We start from the raw sequence: 12,709 nt of genomic DNA on the forward strand, positions 1-12,709 counted from the left end.
AAAGCTCCAACCCATCAGGACTATAGCATGAGTAATTCGCTCTGCACTTCCATGTCACTTACATCACTTAAACAAGTCATCAATCTACATGTATTTATGACGCATCTACTGTGCACTAGCATTATGGTAGATTACGAGTTGCCTCCTTGAGAGTTTTGAAAAAGGGCAGTCTAATTTGCATCTCTTGCAAACAAATAATATAACACCTACTTTGTATCAAATGTAAACTCAAGGGGCGGGGGCGGGCTGGTGGGGGCCAAAGGGAGAAATATGTAATATTTTCAACAATAAAGATTTATAAATAAATAAACAAACAACAAAAATATGTAAACTCAAAATAGTATCTATAAGGAACTCACAAACAGGAGGATCAAAAACAAAATTAATAGTCACAAAGAATCTGGAAATTATTATGGAGAATTATGAGGCTATTTGCCTTCAAGAGTAGAAAGTTGCTACCCTGTTTCCCCGAAAATAAGACAGTGTCTTATATTAATTTTTTCTCCCGAAGTTGCACTAGGTCTTATTTTTGGGGAAACACGGTAGTTGCTTTATCTAATCCTTAAAATGGGATAGTAAAGGCTATTTTGACCACCTTCTCAAACAATCCCTGGAAATTTCTTTGGAAATTGATTATACACATATAATTCCAAGATCTATAGCAATACCCTAGGTCTCACTCCAGAATTTCTGACACAAATTTCCAGCTGCAGCCTGGACAATGACGAAAGACCTAAACTACAAAGGTTATGATCAGAGATGAGGCAAGAAAAAAGAAGGGCCTTAGGATGACTTAGGCCTCTTATTCATGAAATCAGAGGCCTTCTGCCCAGCATCTTTTGTAGGGGAAACACAGATCACAAGTGCACTTATCAATTACCATTTCAGAATATAATGGAAAATAGTGCCCATGGCTGAGACGTTATCCTGTGGGGGGAAATGTCTCCTTGCAAACAGCAATGCAATGTGTCCTTGAAGTGTCACCAAGCTGTAGAGTTCTTACAGGAAAAAGAATAAAATCACCATTCTGAGCAATAATGAAGGGAAAGCTACAGCACAGTGCAGTGGTAAAGGGTACAGGCAGGGGAGCTCGGCTGACTAGGATCAGTGGCCCCTCCACTTTATAGTTGTAACACCCTAGGCAAATGCATCATAAACATTAAATGTGCTGATACATATAATGGCCTTAGGAGAGTATCTGCCCCCAGTTAAGTGGTCAATCAATGTTCGTGGTTATCATTCCGAGAAAGGCAACACAATAGTCTCAGGAGCTTATACTCTGGAGGCTTACTTGACTGGTTTGTAACCTCAACTTGCCCGTTTACTAGCTGTGTGACCTTGGGCAAGTTACCTACTCCTCTCTGGACTTGTTTTCTCCTGTGGAAAATGGGAACAGTAGTATTTCAGAGTGGTTGTCGAGGAATAACTGAGTTAAGGTAGGCTATGCGGGGGGGGGAGGGGGGGGGGATGTTTCTCTCTTTTCCGCGTCCATCTCCATCACGGAAAAGGAAACAGTCAAGTTCCTGATTGGAGGAGCTGGGGATTAAGAAATTAAAGAAAGAAAAGACCAAGAGGCAGAAATAGATTCATCAAGCTGGGAGCCAGGTGGGAGCCATTCTCTCTGATGGAGAGGCAGCAAGCACCTGAGCCAGGCAGCAGGTTTATTTATAGGGTCAAAGGAGCTTATTTGCATTCTTAACTAGGCCCTAGCATTACTGGATTTACATATCTAGACCCGCCCCTGCTGACACTTGGACAAAGGTAAGTCAGACCCTGAATAACACCCCCCCCCCCCCCCGCCCTCTTGGGGGGGGTGGAGCTGGGACAGGGACTCTGCCAGTGCCTCGGGCTCAGCTGAAGATGTCCATGTGCCTTCTCAGGCGGCCCTCTACAGGCTAAATCATTTAGAACAGTGTCTGATTTAAAGATTTACTACCACTACTTCTTTACAGTGTGGTTAGTTTTTAGCTGTGGTTTCTTCTTTCTCTACTTCCAACTTTGCTTTTGAAAAATAAGCCTAGAAATTTAAATATTGGATAAAACCTCTGATTTTACCAAAAGAGCTATGCTAAATATCAATGAAGGTCAACAGCTTCCATTATAATTCTGTCATGTTTCTTTACAAATACCCAATATCAATGAGGTCAGATACTTTGATGAGCTTTCGGATAGTTCATCAGTCTTGACAGAAACAAAGATGCTTGAGATAATAAAATTAAAATAAAATCTGCATTTGCTATGAAAGGCCCTAAAACAGAGACCAATATTGACTGCAAATAAAAATAATAATAATAATCAGCAGCAGCAAGTCATGGGACAGTCAGAAAAGGAACCCACAATGGTCCTTCCAGATCAGGAGTTGGCAAACACTTTCTGTGAAGGGCCAGATAGTAAATATTTTAGGCTCTTTGTGCCTCAGTCTCTGTAGCAACTACTCAACCCTGCAAAAGTATAAATGAATGAGCACATGGCTGCCCAAAAAAACTTTACCTATAGACACTGAAAGTTGAATTTCATACAATGTTCACATGCCATGATATAGTCTTCCTTTGGTTTTTTATTAGCTATTCGAATATATACACACACATACATATACACACACACAAACATACCCACATATATAATTCTTAGTACAAAAATAAGTCTAAGGTCAGATTTGGCCAACAAGTGATATTTTACCAAATGCTATTCTAGGGAATTTTTAAAAAAGTTTTCATTGATTTTTAGAGAAAAAGGAAGGGAGAGGGATAGAGAGATAGAAATATTGATGAGACGGAAACATCAATCGGCTGCCTCCAGCACGCCCCCTACTGGGGATAAAGTCTACAACCCAGGCAAGTACCCTGACCAGGAATCAAACCAGTGACCTCTTGGTTCATGGGTCAATGCTCAAACACTAAGCCACACAGGCCAGGCTGTTCTGGGGAATTAAAAAAAAAAAATTAGTACATGCCCTGACCGGTTTGGCTCAGTGGAGAGAGCATCGACCTGCGGACTGAAGGGTCCCGGTTCGATTCCAGTCAGAAGCATGTACTTTGGTTGCAGGCACATCCCAGTAGGAAATGTGCAGGAGGCAGCTGATAGATATTTCTCTCATTGATGTTTCTAACTCTCTTTCCTTCTCCCTTCCTCTCTGTGAAAAAAAAAAGAAAAAAAATTAGTATATCCTTTGAAATATTATTTTTATTGCATGTAATATTACATTTAAAATCATTTTTTTCTGAAATATTAATGTTTATTGCATGTAGCATATTTAAAATCATTTTTCTCGAAATATTAAAAAAATAATTAGTATATCAAAATGATGATCACAGTCAAATGAAAAGAAAGTAGTTAATCTGTCTCAAATGCCTATAATTCTATATCCTCTTATTTTCCTTTACCAAAGCCTATGCCACTAAGAGGGGCCTCGCATCTTCAAGACCTCTGAAAGGAGGTGAGCCTGGTACATGCTCACAGTAACCTATTGCAAATAAACTTCTACACATGTTAACACTCCAGAGTGGCTTGTCTATCATGCTCTTTTCCTTCACTAATTTCTGAAGCCAGTCCTCTTTTTTCACTGCTTCCTTCCTTACCGCTTTAATCTTCGGCAACTTGGCTTCTATCCCTACCACTCTACTCAAAGGATCTCCATCACACTGATAAAACCACCACTGCAATTACCCTTCCTTATCCTTCAAGGTCCTCAGCCTCTCTGCCGTGTCCAGCTCTTAATGAGTCCAGTCTTGAAATTCTTTTGATTTTCTTGAAATTCTTTCCTCTCTGAACTCCCGGTGTTTTTCCTACCTTTCTACAGCTAACTTTCTTACAGCCTACTCTGACTACTCATTCTCTTAAAGAAGTTCGCAAGGTTCAGACCTCGAATTGAACTTTTTCTAAACTTCCTCTCTTGGAGGTCTCCAGCATACCAACCCATACTTTACTGTCACCCCTATGTAGATTGGCTCCAAGTCTCTCTCAATAGCTCCTGCTGGAAGGATAACCTACTGGTACTACAAATTCAACAACGCCAAAATTAAACTGAACATCTTCCTTAAATCAAACTCCTCTTCCAGCTTCCATTTTAATTATCTAATTTTGAAAGCTCTGGGTTATCATGCTATGATAATCCACTTACAATAGTATGGCAAATGCATAAAACACTTAGAAATAAACTGAACAAAAATATGCAAGACCTGCACATTGGAACTATAAAACATTGCTGACAAAAAGACAACCTAAGTATAGTCAGCCCTCTTTATCCTTGGGTTTTGTATCCATGGATTCAACCAACCATGGATCAAAAAATACTCAAGGGGGAAAAAAGTCCCCTTTATTTCTCTCTCATCTAAAGCTTTATCTCTATGGGTGAGTTTTGATCTCTGATCTTCCTTTCTCTCCCCTTCTCTTCCTTTCTTCTCTCTAATCTTCCATCCCTCCTCCTAACATCTACTCTTCCTTCAATGGCACCTCCTCTCCATCCCCCCCTCCCCTAACACTTTGCTTGAACACTTTATCTTTTATACTGTATTTTTACTGTACCTTTTCTATATTTAGATATGATTAAATACACAAATACTTATTTGTGTTACAATTACCTATGATATTCAGTACAGTAACATGCTATACAGGTTTGTAGCCTAGGAGCAATAGGCTAGACCCGTGGTCAGCAAACTGTGGCTAGAGAGCCACATGCGGCTCTTTGACCCCTTGAGTGTGGCTCTTCCACAAAATACCACTGCCTGGACGAGTCTGTTTTGAAGAAGTGGCGTTAGAAGAAGTTTAAGTTTAAAAAATTTGGCTCTCAAAAGAAATTTAAATCCTTGTACTGTTGATATTTGGTTCTGTTGAATAATGAGTTTGCCGACCACTAGACTATAGCATCTAGGTTTGTGTTAGTGCATCTAGGTTTGTGTAAGTGCATCTAGGTTTGTGTAAGTTCACACAATGACGAACTCATCTAACAATGCATTTCTCAGAACACATCCTCAATAGGCAGCCCATGACTGTAATGAAATACTTATCAGCCATAAAACATACTACATCAAAATCAATATGCTAAGTGAAAGAAGCCAGACACAGAAGACTACATACTGTATAATCCCACATGAAACTAGAAAAGGCAAACTATGATAATAGAAGGCAAATCACTGGTTGCCAGAGGCCAGGGGAATGGGACAGACTGTGAAGAAGTTCAAGGAAAAAATTTTTAAGATTATAGAAATGTTCCATATGACGACTGTGGTTGGGGTTACACTACTAAATTTTCTTCAACTGTCAAGTTAAAACAGGAGAATTTTGTTACTTTTCAGTTATGCCTCAATAGCAAACAACATATTCCCTGTGGGATGCACCTTGGCATCTTTCTCTTTCTGAACACCATCACACCAACATTTCCTTGAAGCCTTAGCATCATTCTACCCTCATGGGGTTTATATTCCAGAAAGGGAATTTCTTTTAAAAAATTAGGAAAGGTTTCTAAAGAGGTGAGAACTGAACAGACATCTGAATAAAAGCCAGCTTATGCAGAGACGTAGAATGGAAATGAAAACTTTTAGGACAGACTTTAGCCAATTATACATGGTCAAATCAATGCCCATGGATGATGGAAGGAAAGAAAAGTGGTTTCCAAGCAAGTCACATTAAGAAGTTATTATTTGGACCCTGGCTGGTTTGACTCAATGGATAGAGCGTCAGCCTGCAGAATGAAGGGTCCCAGTCAAGGGCACATGCCTGGCTCGATCCCCAGTAGGGGGCATGCAGGAGGCAGCTGATCAATGATTCTCTCTTATCATTGATTGTTCTCTCTCTCTACCCCCTCTCCTTTCCCCTCTGAAACCAATAAAAATATATTAAAAAAAAAAAAAAAAAAAAAAAGAAGTTATTGTTTGGGAATGCGGTTTGGGACGAGGATTAACCAAAGAACTTATATGCATATATGCATAACCCCTGGACACAGACAATAGTGCAATAGTCTATTTTTCTCCATTGATTTTTAGAGAGTGGTGAAGCCGTGGGGAGGCTTTGGGAGTGGGGAGCAGATCAATGGAGAGAAAATTGGGGATGGGGGAGAGCAACATGGAACATCTGTAAAGCTTTCAATAATAAAGATAGCCGAAACCTGTTTGGCTCAGTGGATAGAGCGTTGGCCTGCGGACTGAAAGGTCCCGGGTTCGATTCCGGTCAAGGGCATGTACCTTGGTTGCGGGCACATCCCCGGTAGGGGTGTGCAAGAGGCGGCTGGTCGATGTTTCTCTCTCATCGACGTTTCTACCCTGTTTCCCCGAAAATAAGACAGTGTCTTATATTAATTTTTTCTCCCAAAGTTGCGCTAGGTCTTATTTTCAGGGGATGTCTTATCTTTCCATGCGCTAGGTCTTATTTTCAGAGGATGTCTTATTTTCGGGGAAACACGGTAGCTCTCTATCTCTCTCCCTTCCTCTCTGTAAAAAAATCAAAACGTATTTTTATAAAAAAAAAAAAATAAAAGTAAAATAAAAAAATAATAAAGATAAACTAAAGAAAAAAAGAAGTTACTATATGTACTCAGGCTCTCCGGGTTCTGCTTACTATTCCTAAGCACGATTTCCACACGCTCACGCTCTAACACCACTAAACAAAAACCATTACCAGGATGGTCCCAGAGTGTTCTTGCAGATAATCCAATTATTATATGTCACAGATTTTTGCTGTTTTTTTTTTTAAATATTTAAATGACTATCTCAGAACAAGTGAAGCCCAACTGATAAATTTTTATTAAAGTACAGTAAGCAGCATTAAACAAGTGACGCCCCAGCAAAGCATTTTCTAGTGAATCTTGCCTTCCTCTGTATAAAAAGCACCGTCAGTTTCATGAGCTAACTGGACTAAAATGCCCGACTCAATTCTTCCTAGTCAACGTTTGCAACATGGTCTCCAAAGAGCTGAAATCAGAAGAGGCCAGGAAATTAGGACACAAAAATGGTAAAAGAAAACTGTGAAGCCAGAATCTCATGACTGTGCTTTCCTATCTATCCTCCCTTTTAAACTGAACCCTGACAGGATGTTTTGTTTCAGATGCATACTCCACTGAGTAGATGTTACCCTAACTCTTACACGCACGTCAAGGCACTTGAAGGGTAACCATCGGCATAAAACGCCTCATGGCTGAACCTGACTTTGAAGCACACCATAAATGCTCAGTAAAACTGATGAATGAAAAACCAGCTGCTCTCCACAATTTCAACCTTTATAATGTGTCTCCAAAACACTCACCAACTTCTATTCTCGTCCTAGTATAAAAACACTGGCCTACCTTACAAGGCCCTCCTCCTGAACCTTTCTACCCCACCTCATTGCTCTGAGCTACAAACCGCTGGCTGCTTAGGGTGTTAAACAATGTTACACAACACTCTGTGATTTACCCAAAAACTAGTTTCATGGAATGTAGCTTTCTTTCTGCTTTTATTCCTCCAATGCTTTCATACAATACTAGAGGCCCGGTGCACGAAATTCATGCATGGGGTAGTGGTGGAGAGGGAGTCCCCTCAGCCCAGCCTGCACCCTCTCCAATCCAGGACCCCTCTCACAATCCTGGACCACTGGCTCCTAATTGCTCACCTGCCTGCCTGGTCATCCCTAACCCCCCCTCCTGCCGGTTTGATTGCCCCTAACTGCATCCTCCCCTGCCAGCCTGGTCACCCCTAACTGCCCCCCCACTGGCCTGGTCACCTCTTAGTGCCCCCCTTGCCAGCCTGGTCGCCCCCAACTGGCCCCCTTGCTGGCCAGGTCACCCCCAACTATCCCCCCACCGGCCTGGTTGCCCGACATAGCCTGCTGTTCAGTCATTTGGTCATCCCTCACTAACCCCCCCTGCCAGCCTGATAGTAGGCAGCCATCTTGTGAGGGTGTAAGGGTTAATTTGCATATTATCTCTTTATTATATAGGATGTATCTGATGATTTCCCCCCTCCGAGGAGATTTAACATACTAAAAAGGGCAAAGATAAAAACTGGGTGGAGGCTAGGGTTAGAGGGGGATAAGATGGGGGACATCTGTAATACTGTCAATAATAAAAAAATGCTATTTGGTTAATCCTAACCAAGAATATTTTTCCATTGATTTTTAGAGTGGAAGAGGAGAGACAGATACGTCAATGTGAGAGACACATCAATTAGCTGCTTCCCCCACACACCCCAACCAGGGTCTTGCATCAAGCCTGCAATTGAATCACATGCCCTTGACTGGAATCAAACCCAGGACCCTTCAGTCTGCGGTTGACATTCTATCTACTGAGCCAAACAGGCTAGGCTTAATTTTTTAAAAAAACTGGGTGCCAGTCCCGGCTCTCTATTCTAACTTTAAATTGCAGATAACACACATGCCAGGCCTCCTTCACCTTGTTCTGAAGTCTAATCCAAATGAGAAAAACCTGCAAACTGTCACGTGCCACCCAAAGGTAAGATGCGGTTAGATAGCCCTGGCCAGGCAGCTCAGTTGGTTGGAGCATCCTCAGGGCACCAGTGGGTTTCAGGTTCCATTCCCAGTCAGGGCACATACCCAGGCTGCTGGTCCCATCCCTGGTCAAGGTGCATGTGGGAAGCAACCAAGGAATGCCTCTCACATCAATGTTCCTGTCTCTCTGTCTCCCCCACCCTACCCCCCTTCTCCTTCCCTCTCTACTGCCAACATAAGTATGTCCTCGGGTGAGGATTAAAAAAGAAAAAAGATGCGTTTAGACAAAGCTTAACTCAAAACCAACACAACAGGTCGTGACCAGCACCTTGCAGTCGCTCAATAAGTCAAATAAGGAGTATTTTCCTCCAATAATGGGACGGAACAGGAGAAGCACACTGGCCAGGTCCCAGCGTCCCTGGCAGGTAACTCACATCTGGGCCTTCCCCCTCATCCCCCTGCCCCCAGGTTCAATAAGGCTTGGACAATGAAGGATTCTAATATTGTCTCCTTAAGGGAAATAGACCTTAAGAGCCTCTACCTGCAGTGTCATAAAGACGGCACCAGACAGAGGCTCAGGACTAGACAGAGGAGCAAAGGAGCAGCATCCCCCTTTCCAGCAGCGTGACCAAGGCCAATCCCTCACCAGCAAAGCCCTCCTCCCGCCCAGCTGTGGAGCCGGAGGAAGGCTCAGCCGGCGCGGGTGCCGGGGCTGCAGGGGAGTCCGGAGACCGCAGCGCGTGCCCGCCGGCCAGTCACAGCCCAGGCTCTCCCCACGCCTCACCCCGAGAAGAGTCCCAAGCTCTTCCGCAGGCGAGGGATGCACCCCTTCCGGACGCAGGACATGCCAGGACAGCAGTTTCGATTTCCTAAGGAGAAGGGTTACTTCCCCCGCCGTCCCAGCACCGCGGGCAATCAAAGAAGCCTTCCGGCCGCCCTGGGGACCCCGCGGCTGCACTCGGTTCCGGCATGGGATCGGCCGACCGGGCTCCGCCGCTCGCCAGGGTCCGCCGGGCTCCCCTGGGCTCCCGTGGGGTCCCGGAGCGCCGGAGGGGCGTTGCCATAGGAATAGCGTTCCAGACCCCCGCCCCAGACGCCGGGGACAGGCTGAGGAGGAAGGCTCGCGACACGCGCCGAGCCCCGTGCGCCCCCGTCCCGCCGTCCCCGCTCGGGGCTGCCGCGCGCCGCCCGCAGCGCTCCCGCGGCTCCCGCGCTGTCCCGCGCGGCTCCACAAAAACCCTACCTTCCGCCATGTCGGCCCGGCCCTGCCAGCAGCCTCGCGAGAAGTGCGCCGCTCAATCGGGGCGGTGCGTAACGGAGGCCGCAGGTCTCGCGAGAGTCATGGGAGTCCAGGCAGAGGGAGGAGCCTAGGCTGTGAAAAAACAGTGAATGAAAGTGGAGGGTGCAGCCGGACAGCGGAAAATCCCAAAGCTCGTCTCTCCTCACTCCGTGCCTTCGAAGCCCGGAACTGATCAGGCACCGGCCTGGCTCTGTCATATTGCACTCCCCAGGGCGGGCACTGGAAAGGATGGACAGCGTAGACTCCTCTTTGGGAACACTTGGCCGTGAGAAGGTCGGGGGCGGGGGGGGGGGGGGGGGGTGCGTCTTTAGATCTTTTTTGTAGAGATGTGAAAGGCTGAGGGAAAAGAGCCAAAGGAGAGGGACAGGCTAAAAGACGGTCCCTGGGAAGGAGGGATGCCCTGCAAGCGAATGCAAAAGGAAGTCACTGCTATTCTACTAAAACAGGAGGACATAGATGGGAGTGGAGGGAGATCGGGGAGAAGGCTGGAGGACATCAATATTATGATTGAAGTTTGCAGGCAACAGTACCAACCAGAAGAGAATGAAGAAACGTTGGGAGAGAACATAGGTTGGAAGTCCTGGTTTCAGTGTCTCCTATGTGTACTTTTTTTTTTTTTTAGACTACTTTTATTAAAGCTGTAAGGTTGGGTAGAAGGATTTGAGAACAGGATGAGGGTGTCAGAATAGAAAAGGAGGGAGGGCTTGAAGTTGGAGAAGTTTTAGGTACTACCCCAAGATTAAGCATTAGGGGGTAGTGGAGCAGGAATCTGGAGTTCAGAACATGGGAAACAGGGTCATGGGTTAAAATTTGAGGAAGAGTACTTCTGGCTGAAGGACATCTGGGAGATGGGAGGGAAGAGGGTATTGAAATTTGTAAGAACGATAAGATGCCCAGGGAAATGATGGTCCTCTTGTGGTGGGGAAACTAAAGATGTGGCGGTATGGGCAGGGAGGTGATTAGAAGAGCTGCCTTGAGCAAGCAGCACTTACACTAAGAAGGAGCGGGGAATACTATACTTGGCAGGTTCAGTGGAGGTGTCCTCGCGCAAAGATTCCCTGTCAAGAACGGGTTATAAATGTGCCAAATGATAAGCCCTTGGAGCCATCAGGGTGACCAAGCCAGCCAGCCATTCTTCTCTGGCCACAAGCACCTCATCTGTTTTAACATTACCCTGTAAGTATTGTCTGAGTCTCAACATAAAAATGACTTAAAAGTGGTGACATGACTGATGGCTGCTCTGACAGCATATAACTTACCTTTGCCTCACCTACACCAGCCTAACTAGTGTCTGGCGTAGAGCAGCTGTTCAGAATGTTAGATGAGTTGTAACCACTGTGACCTACACCAGGAGTCTGGAGAACTGGGTTCAAGTTTGGCTCTGCAACTGATTTCCTGATTGGGCAAGTCCCTGCAAGCTATACACTGCCATCTCAGATTCTCCATCTGCATCAAGGAATTGGACTAGAATCCACGTAATGATTTGAAGGGTCATGACTCTTAGAGAATTTGATGACAACCCTTTCCCAGGGGAACATGTGTTTCTTCCTAATTTCAAATCCTCCCCCTTTCAATTTACTTTGGACTAGATGTCCAAAGTCAAAAGAGAACTCACCTAATCAACTCAAGGGCTTAACTACCTCCTCATCAAAACCTTCAAGAAGCCCTCTAGCCGAAACCGGTTTGGCTCAGTGGATAGAGCGTCGGACTGTGGACTGGAAGGTCCCGGGTTCGATTCCGGTCAAGGGCATGTACCTTGGTTGCGGGCACATCCCCAGTGGTGTGCAAGAGGCAGCTGGTTGATGTTTCTCTCTCATTGACATTTCTAACTCTATCCCTCTCAATTCTTCTTTGTGTAAAATCAATAAAAATATATCTTAAAAAAAAAACAAAAAAAAAACCCTCTAACAGAGGTAAAAGCAGTCCTTTAAGAATACAGTCCTGTCTCTGGGCCCTTGTCTGCTGAGTGGGCTCTACCTGGATGAATCCTGAGCTCTAGAAGACTTAACGCCTGTAAATGAAAACATCTGTAGTACTCAGCGACTACAACACCCAACAGGCGTGGATGGAGCTACAATAGATCTGACCTGAAATATAGTCATCTTGAGTATGTTGAGCACTTGAAAACATCGTTCATCTTGGACCTAATTCAGGTTTTTCTACCAGATTAATAGAAACTTTTTTTTTTTTTTACAAACCCTTCTGTCGAGGGCTGACTTTGACGATTGCAGTGAGAGAGCTGCTCTGCTACGTACAAAACCCCGACCCAGAGGCTGGTCGTCTGTGAATGGTTTGGCACCAGGTTATTAGAAATTTAATGTGGAGTTCATTCAGGCAAGGAACATGAAATACAGAAGGGATGAATGCTGACTGCCTTCAGAGCACTTTCAGGGACGCAGTGCCATTACAAGGGCGTTGCTAGACCCAAAGTGGTGGTAGTCCAATGAATTGAGTTCAAATACCAGCCTCAACACATCCACTCTCCATGTGACTTTGGAAATGGAATTCCTGACGTAAGAGATAATGGCACCCAGTACGTAAGGAAGGTTGTGGAACTGAAATCTGGCCGTGAAATTTGCTTGCTCTGCAATCTTGACAAATTTATCTGAACTTATTTTCATGTAAGAAACTATCCGTGTAAGAATTTGGCTAGATCCTTTATGAAGCCTACCTAGCACAAGCCTGTCACAAAGTAGAACCTCAATAAATAAGAACTGGTGCTCTTTAGGAATAAATGAGATGTCACAAGTGTTACTTATTCCTAATGAATACTGCCGGCAGGAGAAAAAATCAAGTCTCTTTCCTGTGGTTTTCTGTGCAGATCCTATGTCTGAGATATGGCTGCCTTTTGTGAACTTCTTCCTTCTTCAATTCATCCCACCTATGTGAATAGGATTCAAAACTCTTTAACCATTTCACTACAGCTCAGTGTGATGCACTGACTCAACAAGTCAAAAATGTGGAGTTGATTCGGGCAAGGAACATGAAATACAG

The 12,709-nt window shown here is 44.5% G+C and overlaps 1 protein-coding gene across 2 annotated transcripts in view; it reads right to left on the reverse strand.

Annotated features, from left to right (window-relative positions):
- ANKFY1 (ankyrin repeat and FYVE domain containing 1) overlaps window positions 1–9,735 on the reverse strand; it is a 62,144-nt gene extending 52,409 nt beyond the window's left edge. Inside the window, exon 1 of one of the 2 annotated variants that reach the window (XM_084862857.1) lies at window positions 9,659–9,735. In XM_084862857.1, coding sequence (XP_084718983.1) covers window positions 9,659–9,668 — 10 coding nt within the window. In that variant the 5' untranslated portion in view covers window positions 9,669–9,735. Of the gene's footprint in view, window positions 1–8,956; window positions 9,162–9,658 lie in introns of those variants that run through there. The other variant, XM_084862858.1, reaches the window with a different exon arrangement.
- Between the last annotated feature and the right edge of the window lie 2,974 nt (window positions 9,736–12,709).

The sequence above is a fragment of the Pipistrellus hanaki genome (genome assembly GCF_964339955.1).
Source record: "Pipistrellus hanaki genome assembly, chromosome: 16".
NCBI lineage: Eukaryota > Metazoa > Chordata > Mammalia > Chiroptera > Vespertilionidae > Pipistrellus > Pipistrellus hanaki.